This window comes from Bos taurus, chromosome 7 (assembly GCF_002263795.3).
Source record: "Bos taurus isolate L1 Dominette 01449 registration number 42190680 breed Hereford chromosome 7, ARS-UCD2.0, whole genome shotgun sequence".
In the NCBI taxonomy this organism is placed as follows: Eukaryota; Metazoa; Chordata; class Mammalia; order Artiodactyla; family Bovidae; genus Bos; species Bos taurus.
This window is the reverse complement of record NC_037334.1, coordinates 13,443,764-13,467,461: the sequence shown is the minus strand read 5'-3', so window position 1 is coordinate 13,467,461 and position 23,698 is coordinate 13,443,764. Positions and strand designations below refer to the sequence as shown.

Here is a 23,698-nt window from a genome sequence, read left to right as displayed (position 1 = left end):
TAATGACACCTGTTAACCCTTTCCAGAATTAACATTTGTTGATGCTGCTATGTCAGCTTAAGGTTTTTTTAACTGAAAAAAAGTTTTTAAAGAAACAGAATAATTCACATACACAAGATGCACTTTTTTTTTTTTTTTTGCCACACCACACAGCATGGGGGATCTTAGCTCCCTTAACAGGGATGGAACCCATGCCCCCTGCACTGGAAGGGCAGAGTCTCAACCATTGGACTGCCAGAGAAGTCCCAGGCACATCTTTTTAATTGCCCTCTTTCAATCTGCTTCCCTTATTCTTTAGATGTTTTTGCTTCTGGTGACACTCTTCCTTCTAGTCTAGAAAACACACGTTTGATTGTATTATCATTCCACCTTTTCCATCAGATTTATCAACAGTATGGAACAGAGGAATAAAACACATGCTTCAGATTTTCTTCTCATGGAAGTGACAGAGGATCCAAAGCTGCGGTCCTTCCTTTTCAGCCTCTTCTTGTCCATGTATCTGGTCACAGTCCTGGGAAATCTGCTCATCATCCTAGCCGTCAGCTCTGACTCCCACCTCCACACCCCCATGTACTTCTTTCTCTCCAATCTGTCTGTTAACGACATCTGTTTAACCACTACCACAATCCCAAAGATGCTAGTGAACATCCAAACACAGAATCAGAGCATCACTTATACAGGCTGCCTCACGCAGATCTGCTTTGTCCTGGTGTTTGCTAGTTTGGAAAGTTCTCTCCTTGCAGTAATGGCCTATGACCGGTATGTGGCCATTTGTCACCCACTGAGATATAGTGTTATCATGAGCCCCCGCCTCTGTGGGCTGGTGATCTTACTCACCCTGTTTATTATTATTATGGATGCCCTGCTCCACACTCTGATGCTGTTACAGCTGACCTTCTGCACAGACCTGGAAATCCCCCTCTTCTTCTGTGAAGTTGTTCAGGTCATCAAGCTTGCATGTTCTGATACCTTCATTAACAATATCCTGATATATTTGGCAACTAGCATATTTGGGGGTATTCCTGTGTGTGGAATCATTTTCTCTTATATTCAGATAGTGTCCTCTGTCTTGAGAATGCCATCAGCAAGTGGAAAGTATAGAGCGTTTTCCACCTGTGGGTCTCACCTCTCAGTTGTGTCCTTATTCTATGGGACAGGTTTGGGGGTGAACATTAGTTTTGCTCTTACTAACTCTTCCAGAAACACTGCCGTGCTTTCAATGATGTACACTGTTGTTCCTCAAATGATGAACCCCTTCATTTATAGCCTGAGGAACAGGGACATGAAAGAAGCCTTGAGGAAACTCATTGTTAAGACTCCTTTTCTGTGATTGTCTCTTCTGCTTTGTACTGGCATTTCTAGAATGAACCAGAGTAACAGAATGTCAGGTGAACCAGAAAGCCTGACTCTTGTCCCACCAACTTATTCTAAAATGACTAGATAACATAGTGGCTAAGGGAATTTTAACTTGAGGTTGAAACCAACTTCCTGTTTGCTTGGCTCAGTGATGTTTCACAAATGAGTCCCATTTCCTAGTCCTGTTTTCCTCCATGCACTCCTTAAGAAGCTAATGGAGGCAGGAAATACACTGATATCATTGGAACATCAAAAAAAAAGAAACGTGGAAATTTTGGATATGTCAGGGAGAGGATCTAATAAATTTGTGGACATAAGAACCTTGATTTAGCTCGATCTTATGGTTGGGGCCAAAAAAGGTCCATATAGTGAAAACTATGGTTTTCCAGTAGTCATGTACAGATGTGAGAATTGGACCATAAGGAAAGCTTAATGCCAAAGAATTGATGCTTTCGAACTCTGATGTTGGAGAAGACTCTTGAGAATCTCATGAATTGCAAGGAGATCTAACCAATCAATCCTAAAGAAATAAACCCTGAATATGCACTGAAAGGGCTGATACTGAAGCTGAAGCTCCAATACTTTGGCCACCTGATGGGAAGAACCGACTTACTGGAGCTATGATGTTGGGAAATATTGAAGGAAAAAGGAGAAAGGGTTGGCAGAGGATGAAATGGTTAGAGAGCATCCCTGACTCAATGGACACAAATTTGAGCAAACTTCAGGAGACAGTAAAGGACAGAGGAGCCTGGCGTGCGTGCTGCCATTCATGGGATCACAAAGAGTCAGACACGACTTAGTGACGAACAACAACAGAACTGCATCCCAGGCTCAAGCCTACTGTGAGACATGTGGAGATTTGTATGCACTGCATATTTCTTTTTACATGTGATATTGCTTTTGAATATCTTTTGTAGTTTGTTTTTTTATGGGGGCAGGGTATGAACACAAGTGCTTAATTTTAATGCAGTGCATTTGTCAATACTTTCCATAATGATTTGTACTCTCTAGAGTAAAAATACAAATCACCTTGGAAAATTAACTAGTATTGTTGTGTTCCATAATATGCTGATATTCTAATTTGTAAACCTACTGGTCTCGCATATTTTTACCGCTTGCTTCAGCAATTAGGTTAGTTTTGTTTTCTTTCATGTTGTATTTATCAGCTGCCTTTTCTGATGTGTCACATAATAAAATAAATATTATTTATGCAGCAAAAATGAACTCATTTCCAATACTCTGGACTTGTACATGTATGCTGTATCTTTTCCAAAATATATGTTCTTCCTGATGCTGGAAGTTTCATTTCTTTGTAGCTAGTTTTCTGGTGTTATAGATAAATCATTTTGAATAGTGTCTTATATGTTTCTGGTGTTAATGAGAGTGTTTTGTAATTGAGATGGAAATACTGGGTATTAGAGATATCAAGTCTCCTTTGGGTAGTTCCAATAAGCTTTTCTTTGGACAAATAGACATACACTGGAAAGTACTAGTGATCTATTTCATCACAAATGTTTTCAAAAATACTGACAGTCTAATGGGTATAAAAGTGATTTCATTAATTCACGTGTGTCTTATTATTAAATGGTTGATATTATCTTCATATACTTCTTTCATATCTGTTAAATTTCTGCTTGTGGTACTTCTGCTGAGTTCCTTCCCTTTTCATAATTGATCCATGTGACTTTGTATTACCAGGTTATTATTTTCACCTGAATGCACTGCAGTTTTTTTCACATGTGTTTTTGCTTTTGGATATCTTTTTTTTTTTTAGGTTTTTTTGAGGGGACAGGGTATGAACGTAAGGGCTTAATTTTAGTGGAGTGCATTTGTCAATACCTTCCATAATGGTTTGTGCTCCCAGATGTTTTTTATAAATCCCAGGGTTACTTCAATCTGAGGGATTCATCGTTTTGGCTTTTGTATTTGAAACAAACCCTTCCTGGAATTTAATTTTGCCTTGATGTGAGGCAGAGATCCAAATTCATTTTTCTATCCCTGAATAAACTGTCCATTTATGTGTGGTCTTAGGCTGGACTCTACATTATCATCAGCAAGTCATATTTACTCCTGTACCAATTTTATAGGTTTTAATTATTGTAGCAAACCATTCAGCTAAAGAGCTTCCTTGATGGCTCAGATGTTGAAATCTGCATCTCCCTTTTTTGAACTTTTTATTTTACACTGGATTAGAGCCGATTAATGGGCTTCCCAGGTGGCACAGTTGTAAAGAATCTGCCTGCAATGCAGGAGACCCAAGTTCAATCTCTGGCTCAGGAAGATCCCCTGGAGGAGGAAATGGCAACCCACTCCACTATTCTTGCCTTAATCCCATGGACAGAGGAGCCTGGCAGGCTTCAGTCCATGGGATCACAAAGAGTTGAACATGACTGAGCACACACAGAGACAGAAAGTGAAGAAAACTATTAATACATATTGAAGCTATTTTGATAAATTAGAAAAGATGGCCATGATATACTAATTGATCAGAGATGGTATTGTCATAGAGAATATATTGCAATGAATAAAATTTGTGTGAAAAACACATGGTCAAGATTAAGATTCAGGAAACATGAAACCCTGAAATTTTTGTGGGGTTTTTTTTTACATGACCCAATCAAAAAATGCGCTAAAGAACTAAATAGACATTTCTCCAAAGAAGGCATACAGATGGCTAACAAACACATGAAAAGATGCTCAACATCACTCATTATCAGAGAAATGCAAATCAAAACCACTATGAGGTACCATTTCATGCCAGTCAGAATGGCTGCGATCCAAAAGTCTACAAATAATAAATGCTGGAGAGGGTGTGGAGAAAAGGGAACCCTCTTACACTGCTGGTGGGAATGCAAACTAGTACAGCCACTATGGAGAACAGTGTGGAGATTCCTTTAAAAACTGGAAATAGAACTGCCTTATGACCCAGCAATCCCAATGCTGGGCATACACACTGAGGAAACCAGAATTGAAAGAGACACATGTACCCCAATGTTCATCGCAGCACTGTTTATAATAGCCAGGACATGGAAACAACCTAGATGTCCATCAGCAGATGAATGGATAAGAAAGCTGTGGTACATATACACAATGGAGTATTACTCAGCCATTAAAAAGAATACATTTGAATCAGTTCCAATGAGGTGGGTGAAACTGGAGCCTATTATACAGAGTGAAGTAAGCCAGAAAGAAAAACACCAATACAGTATACTAATGCATATATATGGAATTTAGAAAGATGGTAACAATAACCTTCTATACGAGACAGCAAAAGAGACACTGATGTATAGAACAGTTTTTTGGACTCTGTGGGAGAGGGAGAGGGTGGGATGATTTGGGAGAATGGCATTGAAACATGTATAATATCATATATGAAATGAGTCACCAGTCCAGGTTTGAGCACCATACTGGATGCTTGGGCTGGTGCACTGGAACGACCCAGAGGGATGGTATGGGGAGGGAGGAGGGAGGAGGGTTCAGGATGGGGAACACGTGTATACCTGTGGCGGATTCATGTTGATACATGACAAAACCAATACAATGTTGTAAAGTTAAAAAAAAAAAAAATATATATATATATATAAACAAGTATGTTTTTAAAATGTTACTTGTGTAATACATAGCATATATTTTATAAGTAATTATAATATACAAAACATAATATTATAGCTTATTATATTATAGGATTATATATAGTATAGATTAGTATAATATACTAAGCATTATAGAATTATATCCCTGGTCTTTAAGGATTGGCACAGTACTGGGATCACAGTGATAATAAAATTGCTTGACTAATGAGGAGCTTTGGAAATTGAACCTCTAGGGAGTACAGAGATTGTGCTCTGCCTGTGACCGCCCCAATCAACAGTCCTTTCCCTGAAAAGCAGTAACACACCTGAGCCTCCTTCCATAGATGACCCTTCTTGCCTTGGAGCCTTGTGGCTCACTCAGTTCCTCTGCCCCTCCTGAATACAGATCTGTATGGAACATTCGGCAGAAATGTCAACCATCATTCCACTGTGATGCCACTCAGGTAACCTAATGTCCCTCAGTAAGATTTGAAAATGAGGACAGGTGTCTCGCTATACTTATCCAAAGGAAGCTATGAGGAAAGAATATACATCAGATGATTAGAAATAAGCTACTCCAGGCCTCCTGCCTGTCTCTCATTTTCTTCTCAAGTTTCCTTGTAATTTGCACCAGTATTAAAATGCATCTCATTGACTAATGTTGTAGTCACTCTCTACTATAACCAAAACCATTTCCTCTTGAGTTGAAATCTGCACCCCCCTTTTCTGAACTTTGTACTTTATACTGGAGTAGAGCCGGTTAATGGGCTTCCCAGGTGGCACAGTGGTAAAGAATCCACCTGCAACGCAGCAGACGCAAGAGACATGGTTTCCATCTCTGGGTTGGGAAGACATCCGGGAGAACGAAACGGTGACCCACTCCAGTATTCTTGCCTGGAAAATCCCATGGAGAGGGGAGCCTGGCAGGCTAGAGTCCATGGAGTCATAAGAGAGTTGGACCCAACTGAGCATGGCCACACGCACACACACACAATGTAGTCACCGTTTAAGGTGGACGGCAAAGGGACTCAGTCATGTATATACATATATCCATTCTTCCCACAACTCCCTTCCCATCTAGGCTGCCACATAACATTGAGCAGAGCCCCTATGGTACACAGTAGGACCTTATGGTTATTTACAAAACAGAAACAGATTCACAGACTTAGAGAACACACTTATGGTTGCTAAGGCAGAAGAATGAGAGGAAGGGACTGTTAGGGAGTTTGGAACCAATATGTACACACACTCTACTTCAAATCTGCTTTTCTTAAAACAGGATCACTTTAAAATGTTTCCAACATTCATTTGCCATCTTGTTGGGCTATGGGGTGGGTGGACAGGAAGTTCAATAAAGTTTATCTTATCTTCTCATTCGATTCTTGACATTTGTAATTATTGTTCAGTCGCTACGTCGTGTCCAACTCTTTGCTACACTATGGACTGCGGCAGGCCAGGCTTCCCTGTCCTTCACTGTCTCCTGAGGTTGGCTCAAATTCATGTCCATTGAGTCAGTGATCGTATCCAACCAACTTATCCTCTGTTGCCCACTTCTCCTCCCGTCCTCTATCTTTCCCAGCATCAGAGTCTTTTCCAAGGAGTCGGCTCTTCACATCAGGTGGCTAAAATGTTGGACCTTCAGCTTCAGCGTCAGTCCTTCCAGTGAATATTCAGGGTTGATTCCCTTTAGGATTGACTGGTTTGATCTCCTTGCTGTCCAAAGGACATCAAGGTTATTGACATACCTATGTATTATTTCAGTTTCCTGGCTCTGAGTTCTCTGGGGAATCTAGACAGAATATAAAACTGCCTCCCTAGTCTCTCTTTAGAAAATTACCAAATGTCTCAAATAATCTAAATAGTATAGTTAGTGTATTATAAAAAGTGACTACCCCTTAAGCCCCTATGGGAATCAACAATGGATCATATCCACTATCAGGTTCAGTTTTTTAAAAAAGTAATGGAATAATATGTATTCAGAAGGAATGTTTCTTACTCTTCTCTGTCTCCATCTCATCCCAAGACAGTGTCTGCCTTTTGTGATTCTCCTGCTAGTGCAGAAAACCCACATTTGATATGTTGTCAGTTTCCATCCTTCTCACCAGATTTTTCCACAACATGGGACCCAGAAACAAAACAGGAATTTTAGAATTCCTTCTTATGGAAGTGACAGAAGATCCGGAACTGCAGCCACTCCACTTCATTCTGTTCCTGTTCATATACCTGGTTACCATTCTGGGAAACCTGCTCATCATCATGGCTGTCATCTCTGACTCCCACCTCCACACCCCCATGTACTTCTTTCTCTACAACTTGTCCTTTACTGACATCTGTTTAAGCACAACCACGATCCCAAAGATGCTAGTGAACATCCAAACACAGAATCAGAGCATCACATATACAGGCTGCCTCACCCAGCTCTGCTTCATCCTAGTCTTTGTTGGTTTGGAAAATAGTCTTCTCGCAGTAATGGCCTATGACCGGTATGTGGCCATTTGTCACCCACTGAGGTACATGGCCATCATGAACTTCCCCCTCTGTGGCCAGCTGATTCTATTCTCCTTGTTTATTAGCATCGTGGATGCCCTGCTCCACAGCCTGATGGTGTTGCAGCTGACCTTCTGCACCGACCTGGAAATCCCCCTCTTCTTCTGTGAAGTTGTTCAGGTCATCAAGCTTGCATGTTCTGATACCCTCATTAACAATATCCTGATATATTTGGCAACTAGCATATTTGGGGGTATTCCTGTGTGTGGAATCATTTTCTCTTATATTCAGATAGTGTCCTCTGTCTTGAGAATGCCATCAGCAAGTGGAAAGTATAAAGCGTTTTCCACCTGTGGATCTCACCTCTCAGTTGTGTCCTTATTCTATGGGACAGGTTTTGGGGTGTACATTAGTTCTGCTCTCACTAACTCTTCCAGAAACACTGCCGTGCTTTCAATGATGTACACTGTTGTTCCTCAAATGATGAACCCCTTCATTTATAGCCTGAGGAACAGGGACATGAAAAGAGCCTTGAGGAAACTCATCGTTAGGACTTCTTCTTTTCTGTGATTTTCTCTTCTGCTTTGTACTGGCATTTCTAGAATGAACCAGAGTCACAGAATGCCAGGTGAACCAGAAAGCCTGACTCTTGTCCCACCAACTTATTCTAAAATGACTAGGTAACATAATGGCTAAGGGAATTTTAACTTGAGGTTGAAACCAACTTCCTGTTTGCTTGGCTCAGTGATGTTTCACAAATGAGTCCCATTTCCTAGTCTTGTTTTCCTCCATGCACTCCTTAAGAAGCTAATGGAGGCAGGAAATATACTGATATCAATGGAACATCAAAAGAAGAAATGTTGAAAATTTGGATATGTCAGGGAGAGGATCTAATAGATTTGTGGACATAAGAACCTTGATTTTGCCTGATCTTGTGGTTGGGGCCAACAAAGGTCCATATAGTGAAAACTATGGTTTTCCAGTAGTCATGTATAGATGTGAGAATTGGACCATAAGGAAGGCTGAATGCCAAAGAATTGATGCTTTCGAACTCTGATGTTGGAGAAGACTCCTGAGAATCTCTTGAATTGCAAGGAGATCTAACCAATCAATCCTAAAGAAATAAACCCTGAATATGCACTGAAAGGGCTGATACTGAAGCTGAAGCTTCAATACTTTGGCCACCTGATGGGAAGAACTGACTTACTGGAGCTAGGATGTTGAGAAATATTGAAGGAAAAAGGAGAAGGGGTCGGCAGAGGATGAAATGGTTAGATAGCATCACTGACTCAATGAACACTAATTTGAGCAAACTTCAGGAGACAGTAAAGGACAGAGGAGCCTGGCGTGTGTGCTGCGATTCATGGGGTTGCAAAGAGTCAGACACGACTTAGTGGCTGAACAACAACAGAACTGCATCCCAGGCTCAAGCCTACTGTGAGACATGTGGAGATTTGTATGCACTGCATATTTCTTTTTACATGTGATATTGCTTTTGAATATCTTTTGTAGTTTTTTTTGGGGGGGGGGGAGGGCAGGGTGTGAACACAAGTGCTTAATTTTAATACAGTGGATTTGTCAGTACTTTCCATAATGGTTTGTACTCCCTAGAGTAAAAATGCAAATCACCTTGAAAAATTAACAAGTACTGTTGTGTTCCATAATGTACTTATATTCTAATTTATAAATTTACTGGTCTCGCATATTTTTACCACTTGCTTCAGCAATTAGGTTAGTTTTGTTTTCTTTCATGTTGTATTTATCAGCTGGCTTTTCTGATGGGTAACATAATAAAATGAATATTATTTATGCAGCAAAAATGAACTCATTTCCAATACTCTGGACTTGTACATGGATGTTGTATCTTTTCCAAAATATATGTTCTTTCTGATGCTGGAAGATTCATTTCTTTGTAGCTAGTTTTCTGGTGTTATAGATAAATCATTTTGAATAGTGTCTTATATGTGTCTGGTATTAATGAGAGTGTTTTGTAATTGGAATGGAAATATTGGGTATTAGAGATATCAAGTCTCCTTTGGGTAGTTCCAATAAGTTTTTCTTTGAACAAATAGGTATACACTGGAAAGTACTAGTGATCTACTTCATCACCAATGTTTTCAAGAATACTGACAGTCTAATGGGTATAGTGATTATGTGATCACTGACCTGTGATCCAGACATCCTGGAATGTGAAGTCAAGTGGGCCTTAGAAAGCATCACTATGAACAAAGCTAGTGGAGGTGATGGAATTCCAGTTGAGCTCTTTCAAATCCTGAAAGATGATGCTGTGAAAGTGCTACACTCAATATGCCAGCAAATTTGGAAAACTCGGCAGTGGACACAGGACTGGAAAAGGGCAGTTTTCATTCCAATCCCAAAGAAAGGCAATGCCAAAGAATGCCCAAACTACCACACAATTGCACTCATCTCACATGCTAGTAAAGTAATGCTCAAAATTCCCCAAGCCAGGCTTCAGCAGTATGTGAACCGTGAACTTCCAGATGTTCAAGCTGGTTTTAGAAAAGGCAGAGGAACCAGAGATCAAACTGCCAAGATCCACTGGATCATCGAAAAAGCAAGAGAGTTCCAGAAAAACATCTATTTCTGCTTTATTGACTATGCCAAAGCCTTTGACTCTGTGGATCACAGTAAACTGTGGAAAATTCTGAAAGAGATGGGAGTACCAGACCACCTGACCTGCCCCTTGAGAAATCTGTATGCAGGTCAGGAAGCAACAGTTGGAACTGGACATGGAACAACAGACTGGTTCCAAACAGGAAAAAGAGTACGTCAAGGCTGTATATTGTCACCCTGCCTATTTAACTTATATGCAGAGTACATCATGAGAAACGCTGGACTGGAAGAAACACAGCTGGAATCAAGATTGCCGGGAGAAATATCAATAACCTCAGATATGCAGATGACACCACCCTTATGGCAGAAAGTGAAGAGGAACTAAAAAGCCTCTTGATGAAAGTGAAACAGAAGAGTGAAAAAGTTGGTATAAAGCTCAACATTCAGAAAATGAAGATCATGGCATCCGGTCCCATCACTGCATGGGAAATAGATGGGGAAACAGTGAAAACAGTGTCAGACTTTATTTTTGGGGGCTCCAAAATCACTGCAGATGGTGACTGCAGCCATGAAATTAAAAGATGCTTACTCCTTGGAAGGAAAGTTATGACCAACCTAGATAGCATATTCAAAAGCAGAGACATTACTTTGCCAACAAAGGTCCATCTAGTCAAGGCTATGGTTTTTCCTATGGTCATGTATGGATGTGGGAGTTGGACTGTGAAGAAGGCTGAGCACCAAAGAATTGATGCATTTGAACTATGGTTTGGAGAAGACTCTTGACAGTCCTTTGGACTGCAATGAGATCCAACCAGTCCATTCTAAAGGAGATCAGTCCTGGGTGTTCTTTGGAAGGAATGATGCTAAAGCTGAAACTCCAGTACTTTGGCCACCTCATGCGAAGAGTTGACTCATTGGAAAAGACTGATGCTGGGAGGGATTGGGGGCAGGAGGAGAAGGGGACTACACAGGATGAGATGGCTGGATGGCATCACCAACTCGATGGACATGCGTCTGAGTGAACTCTGGGAGTTGGTGATGGACAGGGAGGCCTGGCATGCTGCGATTCATGGGGTCGCAAAGAGTCAGACATGACTGAGCAACTGAACTGAATGAACTGAACTGAATGGGTATAAAAGTGATTTCATTAATTCATGTGTGTCTTATTATTAAATGGTTGATATTATCTTCATATACTTCTTTCCTATCTGTTAAATTTCTGCTTGTGGTACTTCTGCTGAGTTCCTTCCCTTTTCCTAATTGATCCATGTGACTTTGTATCACCAGGTTATTATTTTCACCTGAATGCACTGCAGTTTTTTTCACATGTGTTTTTGCTTTTGGATATCTTTTCTGTTTTTTTTAGGTTTTTTGGGGGGAACAGGGTATGAACGCAAGGGCTTAATTTTAGTGGAGTGCATTTGTCAATACCTTCCATAATGGTTTGTGCTCCCAGATGTTTTTTTATAAATCCCAGGGTAACTTCAATCTGAGGGATTCATCATTTTGGCTTTTATATTTGAAACAAACCCTTCCTGGAATTTAGTTTTGCCTTGATATGAGGCAGAGACCCAAATTCATTTTTCTATCCCTGAATAAACTGTCCATTTATGTGTGGTCTTAGGCTGGACTCTACATTATCATCAGCAAGTCATATTTACTCCTGTACCAATTTTATAGGTTTTAATTATTGTAGCAAACCATTCAGCTAAAGAACTTCCTCGATGGCTCAGATGTTGAAATCTGTTCTCCCTTTTTTGAACTTTTTATTTTACACCAGAGTAGAGGCAATTAATGGGCTTCCCAGGTGGCACAGTTGTAAAGAATCTGCCTGCAATGCAGGAGACCCAAGTTCAATCTCTGGCTCAGGAAGATCCCCTGGAGGAGGAAATGGCAACCCACTCCACTATTCTTGCCTTAATCCCATGGACAGAGGAGCCTGGCAGGCTACAGTCCATGGGATCACAAAGAGTTGAACATGACTGAGCACACACAGAGACAGAAAGTGAAGAAAACTATTAACACATATTGAAACTATTTTGATAAATTAGAAAAGATGGCAGTGATATAATAATTGATCAGAGATGGTATTGTCATAGAGAATATATTGCAATGAATAAAATTTGTGTGAAAACCACATGGTCTAGATTAAGATTCAGGAAACATGAAACCCTGAAATTTTTGTGGTTTTTTTTTTTTTACATTAACAGGCATGTTTTTAAAATGTTATTTGTTGGAGAAGGCAATGGCAAGCCACTCCAGTACTCTTGCCTGGAAAATCCCATGGATGGAGGAGCCTGGTGGGCTGCTGTCTATGGGGTCACACAGAGTCGGACACGACTGATGCGACTTAGCAGCAGCAGCAGGAGTATTTATACCAGAGAAATCTGCAATTGCTAAAAGGCAGGATTACTTCCAGAGAGCTGATTTCCCGGAATATTACTGTGTATTTTGAACCTCCCTCTCTACTGTTTGACTTAAAGTTTGAGAAGAGAAATTGACTTCTGTATTCAACACTCAAAAGACCAAGTCCTGAGATCTTTTTATCTAATAAATATCAAATGAAACACTAAAAAAAAAAAAATGTTATTTGTGTAATACATAGTATTATTTTATAAGTAATTATATGAAATATAATATTATAGCTTATTATGTTAACGGATTATATATAGTATAGATTAGTATAATATACTAAGCATTATAGAATTATATCCCTGGTCTTTAAGGATTGGCACAGTACTGGGATCACAGTGATAATAAAATTGCTTGACTAATGAGGAGCTTTGGAAATTGAACCTCTAGGGAGTACAGAGATTGTGGTCTGCCTGTGACCGCCCCATTCAACAGTCCTTTCCCTGAAAAGCAGTAACACACCTGAGCCTCCTTCCATAGATGACCCTTCTTGCCTTGGAGCCTTGTGGCTCACTCAGTTCCTCTGCCCCTCCTGAATACAGATCTGTATGGAACACTCGACAGAAATGTTAACCATCATTCCACTGTGATGCCACTCAGGTAACCTAATGTCCCTCAGTAAGATTTGGAAATGAGGACAGATGTCTCGCTATACTTATCCAGAGGAAGCTATGAGGAAAGAATATACATCAGATGACTAGAAATAAGCTACTCCAGGCCTCCTGCCTGTCTCTCATTTTCTTCTCAAGTTTCCTTGCACTTTGCACCAGTACTCAAATGCCTCTCATTGACTAATGTTGTAGTCACTCTATTATGACCAAAACCATTTCCTCTTGAGTTGAAATCTGCACCCCCCTTTTCTGAACTTTGTACTTTATACTGGAGTAGAGCCGGTTAATGGGCTTCCCAGGTGGCACAGTGGTAAAGAATCCACCTGCAACGCAGCAGACGCAAGAGACATGGTTTCCATCTCTGGGTTGGGAAGATATCCGGGAGAACGAAACGGTGACCCACTCCAGTATTCTTGCCTGGAAAATCCCATGGAGAGGGGAGCCTGGCAGGCTAGAGTCCATGGAGTCATAAGAGAGTTGGACCCAACTGAGCATGGCCACACGCACACACACACAATGTAGTCACCGTTTAAGGTGGACGGCAAAGGGACTCAGTCATGTATATACATATATCCATTCTTCCCACAACTCCCTTCCCATCTAGGCTGCCACATAACATTGAGCAGAGCCCCTATGGTACACAGTAGGACCTTATGGTTATTTACAAAACAGAAACAGATTCACAGACTTAGAGAACACACTTATGGTTGCTAAGGCAGAAGAATGAGAGGAAGGGACTGTTAGGGAGTTTGGAATCAATATGTACACACACTCTACTTCAAATCTGCATTTCTTAAAATAGGATAACTATTAAAATGTTTCCAACATTCATTTGTAATCTTGTTGGGGTAAGGGGTGGGTGGACAGGAAGTTCAGTAAAGTTTATCTTATCTTCTCATTCGATTCTTGACATTTGTAATTATTGTTCAGTCGCTACGTCGTGTCCAACTCTTTGCTACACTATGGACTGCGGCAGGCCAGGCTTCCCTGTCCTTCACTGTCTCCTGAGGTTGGCTCAAATTCATGTCCATTGAGTCAGTGATCGTATCCAACCAACTTATCCTCTGTTGCCCACTTCTCCTCCCGTCCTCTATCTTTCCCAGCATCAGAGTCTTTTCCAAGGAGTCGGCTCTTCACATCAGGTGGCTAAAATGTTGGACCTTCAGCTTCAGCATCAGTCCTTCCAGTGAATATTCAGGGTTGATTCCCTTTAGGATTGACTGGTTTGATCTCCTTGCTGTCCAAAGGACATCAAGGTTATTGACATACCTATGTATTATTTCAGTTTCCTGGCTCTGAGTTCTCTGGGGAATCTAGACAGAATATAAAACTGCCTCCCTAGTCTCTCTTTAGAAAATTACCAAATGTCTCAAATAATCTAAATAGTATAGTTGGGGTATTATGAAAAGTGACTACCCCTTAAGCCCCTATGGGAATTAACAATGGATGATATCTGCTGTATCAGGTTCAGTTTTTTAAAAAAGTAACGGAATAATATGTATTCAGAAGGAATGTTTCTTATTCTTCTCTGTCTCCATCTCATCCCAAGATAGTGTTTGCCTTTTTGTGATCCTCCTGCTAGTGCAGAAAACCCACATTTGATATGTTGTCAGTTTCCATCCTTCCCACCAGATTTTTCCACAACATGGGACCCAGAAACAAAACAGGAATTTTAGAATTCCTTCTTATGGAAGTGACAGAAGATCCGGAACTGCAGCCACTCCACTTCATTCTGTTCCTGTTCATATACCTGGTTACCATTCTGGGAAACCTGCTCATCATCATGGCTGTCATCTCTGACTCCCACCTCCACACCCCCATGTACTTCTTTCTCTACAACTTGTCCTTTACTGACATCTGTTTAAGCACAACCATGATCCCAAAGATGCTAGTGAACATCCAAACACAGAATCAGAGCATCACATATACAGGCTGCCTCACCCAGCTCTGCTTCATCCTAGTCTTTGTTGGTTTGGAAAATAGTCTTCTCGCAGTAATGGCCCATGACCGGTATGTGGCCATTTGTCACCCACTGAGGTACATGGCCATCATGAACTTCCCCCTCTGTGGCCAGCTGATTCTATTCTCCTTGTTTATTAGCATCGTGGTTGCCCTTCTTCACAGTCTGATGGTGTTGCAGCTGACCTTTTGCACAGATCTGGAAATCCCCCTCTTCTTCTGTGAAGTTGTTCAGGTCATCAAGCTTGCATGTTCTGATACCCTCATTAACAATATCCTGATATATTTGGCAACTAGCATATTTGGGGGTATTCCTGTGTGTGGAATCATTTTCTCTTATATTCAGATAGTGTCCTCTGTCTTGAGAATGCCATCAGCAAGTGGAAAGTATAAAGCGTTTTCCACCTGTGGGTCTCACCTCTCAGTTATGTCCTTATTCTATGGGACAGGTTTTGGAGTGTATATTAGTTTTGCTCTTACTAACTCTTCCAGAAACACTGCCGTGCTTTCAATGATGTACACTGTTGTTCCTCAAATGATGAACCCCTTCATTTATAGCCTGAGGAACAGGGACATGAAAGGAGCTCTGAGAAAACTCATTGTTAGGACTTCTTTTCTGTGATTGTCTCTTGTGCTTTGTACTGGCATTTCTAGAATGAACCAGAGTCACAGAATGTCAGGTGAACCAGAAAGCCTGACTCTTGTCCCAGCAACTTATTCTAAAATGACTAGGTAACATAGTGGCTAAGGGAATTTTAACTTGAGGTTGAAACCCAACTTCCTGTTTGCTTGGCTCAGTGATGTTTCACAAATGAGTCCCATTTCCTAGTGTTGTTTTCCTCCATACACTCCTTAAGAAGCTAATGGAGACAAGGGATATACTGATATTAATGGAACATCAAAAGAAGAAATGTGGAAAATTTGGATATGTCAGGGAGAGGATCTAATAAATTTGTGGACATAGAGCCTTGATTTTGCCAGATCTCTTGGTTGGTTCTGAGAAAGATCTATATAGTCAAAGCTATGCTTTTTCACCAACTCAGTGGACATGAGTTTGAGCAAACTTTAGGAGATATGAAGGACAGGGAAGCCTGGCATGCTGCAGTCCATGATGTCTCAAAGAGTCAGACAAGATTTAATGACTGAAAGATAACAAATGGTTTTTCCAACAGTCACGTGCAGATATGAGACTTGAACCATACAGAAGGCTGAATACCGAAGAATTGATGCTTTCAAACTGTGGTGTTGGAAAAGACTCTTGAGAGTTCCTTGGACTGCAAGGAGATCAAAGCAGTCAATCCCAAAGGAAATCAACCCTGAATATTCATTGGAAGGACTGATGCTGAAGTTGAAGCTCCAATGCTTTGGCTACCAGATGGGAAGAGCTGACTCACTGGAGTTGGGATGCTGGGAAAGATTGAAGGCAAAAGGAGAAGGGGGTCAGCAGAGGATGAAATGGTTAGATAGGCTCACTGACTCAATGGACACAGATTTGAACAAACTTTTGGAGACAGTAAAGGCCAGAGGAGCCTGGTGTGCTTCAGTTCGTGGGGTCACAAAGAGTCGGACACAACTTAGTGACTGAACAACAACAGAACTGCATCCCATGGTCAAGCCTGCTGTAAAACATGTGGAGAGCTGTTCTTGCAAATTCCAACTCACTCATTCCTGATACCCACCACAGATAAACTGTATGTGTGCATGGCAACACCAACACCCACCACAACTCAGTTTTCTGACCTCTGTAATTGCTATATTGTTGCTGTCTCAGTGGTTAGGGATGATTACAAGACTTTCAATTTTGATCAGTGAGGAAGCTTTCATCTTTACTGAGATAAAGTAACCCTGATTCAAATGTGCCAAAACAATGCTCTCTTATAATACAAAGGCTTCAGAACTGGGGAATGTAGAGAAAAGTCATTTGCTCCTCCAGATGGTGTCTTTAACCTGGGAGCAGTAGTTACCCTTGTGAGCCAAGACGGCTGCAACACATGCAGGCATCATATCACAAAATGTTTACCAGAAACAGAAAACTGACTCAGTCCTATGTGTCTTAATATTTAATAATGCATGGAGTCATCTGCAACATACACCCTTCATTCTCTTCACCATGAATAGGATCAAATGTCCCATCTGAAACTCATCCTCAAGGTGGAGAAAATGCTTATTTTGAGAGCCTAAGCCTGACTATATGCAGTGCAATTCCGCTTTGAATTCCACCCCCACAAGCATTAAAAACACCTCGGACAACTTGACATGTAGTAAAGGACTCAATAAAATTAACTAATATCGTTGGGTTCCATGATGTGCTTTTATTCATAATTTGGAAACTTACTATTCTCACATATTTTTACTACTTTCTTTAGCAATTAGGTTAGTTTTCCTTCCTGTTGTATTATCAGCTTGTTTTTCTAATCTGCGTCATTTAATAAAATAAATAGTATTTACGCAGCAGAAATGAACTCATTTCCAATACTCTGGACTTGTAAGTCATATGTAGTATCTTTTCAAAACACATGTTTTTTCTGATACTGCTGGAAATTTTGTTTCTTTGTAACTAGTTTTCTGGTGTTATAAATAAATCATTTTGAATAATACTTTATATGTTTCTGGTGTAAATGAGAGTGTTGTGTAATTGGGATGGAAATATTGGGTATTAGAGATACCGAGTCTCCTTTGTGTGGTTACAATAAGTCTTCTTTTGAACAAATTTATACATATATTGGAAATCTGTCAGAGACGACAGAGGCAGACACAACTGAGCAACTGAACTGAACTGAACTGGAAAGTTGCTGTTTAGCCTCCCAGTCATGTCCAACTCTTCATGACCCCAAGGACTGCAGCATGACAGACCTCCCTGTCCCTCATCATCTCCCAGAGTTTGCCCAAGTTCATTATATCAGTGATGCCATCCAGTCATCTCACCTCCACACCATCTTCTCATTCTGCCTTCAGTCTTCCCCAGCATCTGGATCTTTTCCAATGAGTTGGCTGTTTGCATCACGTGACCAAAATATTGGAGCTTCAGCTTCAGCAACAGTCCTTTCAATGAATATTCAGGGTTGGTTTCCTTTAAGATTGACATTGGAAACTACTGATGATCTATATCATCATCAACACATTTTCAAGAACACTGACAGCCTAATGGGTATGAAAATGATTTAATAATTCATGTATATCTTATTATTAAATGATTGATAGAATTTTCAGATATTTATTTCCTTCCTGTTAAGTTTCTGTTTGTGGTGTTTCTCCTGAGTGGCTTATCTTTTTCCAATTGATTCACATGACTTTGTATCACCAGGTTATTATTTTAAGTTGTATGCACTGCAAATTTCTTTTTGCATGTGTTTATTACTTTTGGATTTTTTTTAGGCTTTTGGGGAGTGATGGGATGAACCCAAGTGCTTAGTTTTAATGCAGTGCATTTGTCAATACTTTCCACAATGGTTTGTGCTCCCTAGATATTTTTTAATAAAACCCAAGGTTACTTCAATCTGAGAGACTCACCATTTTAGCTTTTACATTTGAAACAATACTCTTTCTAGAATTTAGTTTTGCCTTGATGGGAGATAAGGATCCAAATTCATTTTTATGTCCCTGAATAAACTGTCCATTTATGTTCTGGTCTTTTTCTGGGCTCAATATTATCATCAACAAGTCTTATATTTACACCTATACCAATTTAATAGGTCTTAATTATTGTAGCACACCATTCAGCTAAAGGCTTCCTCCATAGCTCAGCAGTAAAGATTCCACATGCTATGCAGGAGACATAGGAGATGAGGGTACAGTCTCAGGGTCAGGAAGATCCCCTGGAGGAGGAAATGACAACCCACTCTAGTATTCTTGCCTTGATAATCCCATGGACAGAGGAGCATGGCCAGCTACAGTCCATGGGGTCGCAGAGAGTTGGACATGACTGAGCACACATAGAGACAGAAAGTGAAGAAAACTATTAATATATATTGAAGCCATTTTGATAAATTAGAAAAGGTGGTTGGGATATAGTAATTGATCAGAGACAGGATTGTCACAGAGAATATATTGCAATTCAATTGTGTAAAATACACACAGTTAAGATTATGATCAGAAAACATTTAATGACTCTTGGAGAGATAAACCCTGAAATTTTTGTGTTGTTTTTTACACTAACAACTATGCTTTAAAATATGCTATTTGTGTAATATATAGCATATATTTTATAATTAATTATATAAAATATAATAAAATAACTTATTATAAGATTATATATATAGTATAGTATAGCATCATAGAATTGTATCCTCGGTTTCTAAGGGTTTGGACAGTCCTGGGATCACAGTGATAATAAAACTGCTTGACTAATGAGGAGCTTTGGAAATTGAACCTCTAGGGAGTACAGAGATTGTGCTCTGCCTGTGACCGCCCCATTCAACAGTGCTTTCCCTGAAAAGCAGTAACACACCTGAGCCTCCTTCCATAGATGACCCTTCTTGCCCAGGAGCCTGGTGGCTCACTCAGTTCCTCTGCCCTTCCTGAATACAGATGGAACACTCAGCAGAAATGTCAACCACCATTCCACTGTGATGCCACTCAGGTAACCTAATGTCCCTCAGTAAGGTTTGGAAATGAGGACAGGTGTCTCACTATGGTTTATCTGTGATGAAAGAACATGCATCAGATGATTAGAACAAGGCTATCCAGAAGCTTCCTGCCTGACTGTCCGTCATGTTTGTCTCATGTTTCCTTAGACTTTGCACCAGTATTCAAACACCTTTCATGTACTAGTATTGTATTCATGCTGTCCCATAATCAAGACTGTTTCCTCTTGAGTTGAAGTCCACAACTCTTATTTTACCTTTTTATTTTATATTGGAGTATAGCTGATTAACACTGTTGTGATAGTTTCAGGTGGACAGCAAATGGACTCAACCATACATATACATGTATCCATTCTCCACCCCAAACTCCCCTCCTATCCAGGCTGCCACATAACATTGAACAGAGTTCCCTTTGCTATACTGTAGGACCTCATTCTTGTTCAGTCACTCAGTTATGTCTGACTCTGTGCAACTCCATGCCAGGCTTTCCTGTCCTTCACCATCTCCTGGAGCTTTCTCAAACCCATGTCCATTGAATCGGTGATGCCATCCAACCATCTCATCCTCTGTCATCCCCTCCTCCTCCTGCCTTCAATCTTTCCCAGCATCAGGGTCTTTTCCAATGAGTCACTTCGAATCAGGTGGCCAAAGTATTGGAGTTTCAGCTTCAGCATCAGTTCTTCCAATGAATATTCAGGACTGATTTCCTTTAGGATTGACTGTTTTGATCTCCTTGATGTCCAAGGGACTCTCAAGAGTCTTCTCCAACACCACAGTTCAAAAGCATCAATTCTTCAGTGCTCAGCTTTCTTTATAATCCAGCTCTCATATCCATACATGACTACTGGAAAAACCATAGCTTTCACTAGATGGACCTTTGTTGGCAAAGTAATGTCTCTACTTTTTAATACGCTGTTTAGGTTTGGCATAGCTTTTCTTCCAAGGAGCGTGTCTTTTAATTTCATGGCTGCAATCACCATCTGCAGTAATTTTGGAGCCCAAGAAAATAAAGTCTGTCCTGTTTCCATGGTTTCTCCATCTATTTGCCATGAAGTGATGGAACCGGATGCCATGATCTTCATTTTCTGAATGTTGAGTTTCAAGCCAACTTTTTCATTCTCCTCTTTCACCTTCATCAAGAGGCTCTTTATTTATTTATTTTTTTTTTATCAAGAGGCTCTTTAGTTCCTCTTTGCTTTCTGCCATAAAGGTGGTGTCATCTGCATATCTGAGGTTATTGATATTACTCCTGGCAATCTTGATTCCAGCCTGTGCTTCATCCAGCCTGGCATTTCACATGAAGTACTCTGCACATAAGTTAAATAAGCAAGGTAATGATATACAGCCTTGATATATTCCTTTGCCAATTTGGAACCAGTCTGTTGTTCCATGTCTGATTCTAAGTGCAGCTTCTTGACCTGCATACAGGTTTCACAGGAGGCAGATAAAGTGGTCTAGTATTCCCATCTCTTTAAGAATTTTCCACAGTTTGTTGTGTTCCACACGGTCAGAGGCTTTAGCATAGTCAATGAAGCAGAAGTAGATGCTTTTCTGGAATTCTCTTGCTTTTTCTATGATCCAAAAGATATTGGCAATTTGATCTCTGGTTCCTCTGCCTTTTCTAAATCCAGCTTCAACATCTGGAAGTTCTTGCAGTAGTCTGAACATTCTTTAGCAATGCCCTTCTTTGGGATTGGAATGAAAACTGACCTTTTCCAGTCCTGTGGCCACTGCTGAGTTTTCCAAATTTGCTGGCATATTGAGTGCAGCACTTTAACAGCGAGTGATCATGCCATTGAGGTTATCTTGGTAAATTAAGTTTTGGTTTTTTTTTTTTTTTTGCATAGCTCTTCTCTCTATTCTTGCCACCTCTTCTTAATATCTTCAGATGGGTTGCAGTGGAGAGTTCTGACAAAACGTGGTGCCATGGAGAAGGGAATGGCAAACCACTTCAGCATTCTTGCCTTGAGAACCCCATGAACAGTATGAAAAGGATGTTGTTGGTTATTTACAAAACAGAAATAGACTCACAGATTTAGACAACGAACTTCTGGTTGCCAGTGGGGAAGAATGGAAGGAAGAACCCCATTTTGGGATTGATATGTACACATTGCTATATTTGAAATCTGCGTCTCTTAAAACAGGATGACTGTTATAAAATTGTCTGACGTTTGCTTGCGATCTTGTGGTGGTGGGTAGTGGGTGGACAGGAAGTCTGGTGAAGTTCACCTTATTTTCCCATTCCTGATTCCTGACATGTGTGCTTAGGTGCTCGCCTATGTATTATTCCAGTTGCTTGACTCTGGGGTCTCTGGGGATCGAGACACAATGTTCAGTTGCCTCCTTAGTCTGCTTCTCTCTATAAAATTACCAAGTAGTGTAGCATAAATAATGTAGTTGCTTTCTTGGTGCTTCAATGGTAAAGAATCTTTCTGCCTACTCAGGAGACATGGGTTTGATCCCTGATACAGGAAGATCCCACCCACTGTGGAACTACTAAGCTCCATGCACCACAACTATTGAACCTGTGCTCCAGAGCCCTGGAGCCGCAGCTGCTGAGCCCACACACCGTAGAGCCCATGCTCTGCAACAAGATAAGCCACGACAGTGAGAAGCCTGTGCACCACAACTGGAGAGTGGACCCCTCCTGCTGCAACTAGAGAAAAGCCCACGCAGCAAGGAAGACCCAGCACAGCCAAAAATAAACAGAAATAAAATTATTTCTAAAATACAGTATGAATAGTGACTACCCATTAAGCCCTTATGGGAATTAACAATGGATGACATTCTGCTATATCAGCCGCAGTTTTTTAAGAAAGTATCGAAATAATATGCATACAGAAGACACGTTTCTTAGTCTTCTGTTTATCTCCATCTCATCTCATGATAATGTTTTGCTTCCTGCTGGTGCATAAAACCCACATTTGATTGTGTTGTCAGTTTCCATCTTTCTTACCAGATTTGTCCACAACATGGGACCCAGAAACAAAACAGGAGTTTCAGAATTCCTTCTTATGGAAGTGACAAAGGATCTGGAACTGCAGCCACTCCACTTCATTCTGTTCTTGTCCATTTACCTGGTTACCACTCTGGGAAACCTGCTTATCGTCATGGCTGTCATCTCTGACTCCCACCTCCACACCCCCATGTACTTCTTTCTCTACAACCTGTCCTTTACTGATATCTGTTTAAGCACAACCACGATCCCAAAGATGCTGGTGAACATCCAAACGCAGAATCAGAGCGTCACTTACACAGGCTGCCTCACCCAGCTCTGCTTTGTCCTGGTGTTTGCTAGTTTGGAAAGTTTTCTCCTTGCAATAATGGCCTATGACCGCTATGTGGCCATTTGTCACCCACTGAGGTACATGGCCATCATGAACTTTCGCCTTTGTGGTTGGCTGATTCTATTCTCCTTGTTTATTAGCATCGTGGATGCCCTGCTCCACAGCCTGATGGTGTTGCAGCTGACCTTTTGCACAGACCTGGAAATCCCTCTCTTCTTCTGTGAAGTTGTTCAGGTCATCAAGCTTGCATGTTCTGATACCCTCATTAACAATATCCTGATATATTTGGCAACTAGTATATTTGGTGGTGTTTCTGTGTGTGGAATCATATTCTCCTATACTCAAATTGTCTCCTCAGTTTTGAGAATGCCATCAGTGGGTGGAAAGTATAAAGCTTTTTCCACCTGTGTTTCTCACCTCTCAGTTGTGTCCTTATTCTATGGCACAGGCTTGGGGGTGTACATTAGTTCTGCTCTTGTCAATTCTTCCAGGCAGACTGCAGTGGCTTCAGTGATTTATACAGTTGTCCCTCAAATGATGAACCCCTTCATCTATAGTTTGAGGAACAGGGACATGAAGGAAGCTTTGAGAAAACTCATCAGTAAGATACCATTGCCTTTTCAGGACTGTGTTATTTAATTGCCACACATTTGTGTGTTTTCTAGTTGTTATTCTCTTATATAGGGCTTCCCTGGTGGCTCAGACAGTGAAGAAGCTGCCTTCAATGCAGGAGATAGGGTTCGATCCCTGGGTCAGGAAGATCCCCTGGAGAAGACCATGGCAACACACTCCAGTATTCTTGGCTGGAGAATCCCATGGACAGAGAAGATTGGTGGGCTATAGTCCATGGGGCCTCA

General features: G+C 40.7%; 4 protein-coding genes across 4 annotated transcripts; all 4 read left to right on the top strand.

Moving 5' to 3' along the window:
- Positions 1–394: 394 nt before the first annotated feature.
- Positions 395–1,330, top strand: OR7G50 (olfactory receptor family 7 subfamily G member 50). The gene has a single exon (NM_001390083.1). It carries the CDS (start codon positions 395–397, stop codon positions 1,328–1,330), a length of 936 nt encoding a protein of 311 aa, NP_001377012.1.
- A 5,706-nt stretch (positions 1,331–7,036) lies between these two features.
- OR7G8 (olfactory receptor family 7 subfamily G member 8) lies at positions 7,037–8,130 on the top strand. Its single transcript, XM_002688789.4, has one exon. The coding sequence runs from the start codon at positions 7,047–7,049 to the stop codon at positions 7,983–7,985; it is 939 nt and encodes a 312-aa protein (XP_002688835.1). The 5' UTR covers positions 7,037–7,046; the 3' UTR covers positions 7,986–8,130.
- Positions 8,131–14,657: 6,527 nt separating this feature from the next.
- OR7G46 (olfactory receptor family 7 subfamily G member 46) lies at positions 14,658–15,593 on the top strand. The gene has a single exon (XM_002688788.3). The coding sequence runs from the start codon at positions 14,658–14,660 to the stop codon at positions 15,591–15,593; it is 936 nt and encodes a 311-aa protein (XP_002688834.1).
- Positions 15,594–22,526: 6,933 nt separating this feature from the next.
- OR7G44 (olfactory receptor family 7 subfamily G member 44) lies at positions 22,527–23,480 on the top strand. The gene has a single exon (NM_001390472.1). The coding sequence runs from the start codon at positions 22,527–22,529 to the stop codon at positions 23,478–23,480; it is 954 nt and encodes a 317-aa protein (NP_001377401.1).
- The last annotated feature ends 218 nt before the right edge of the window (positions 23,481–23,698 follow it).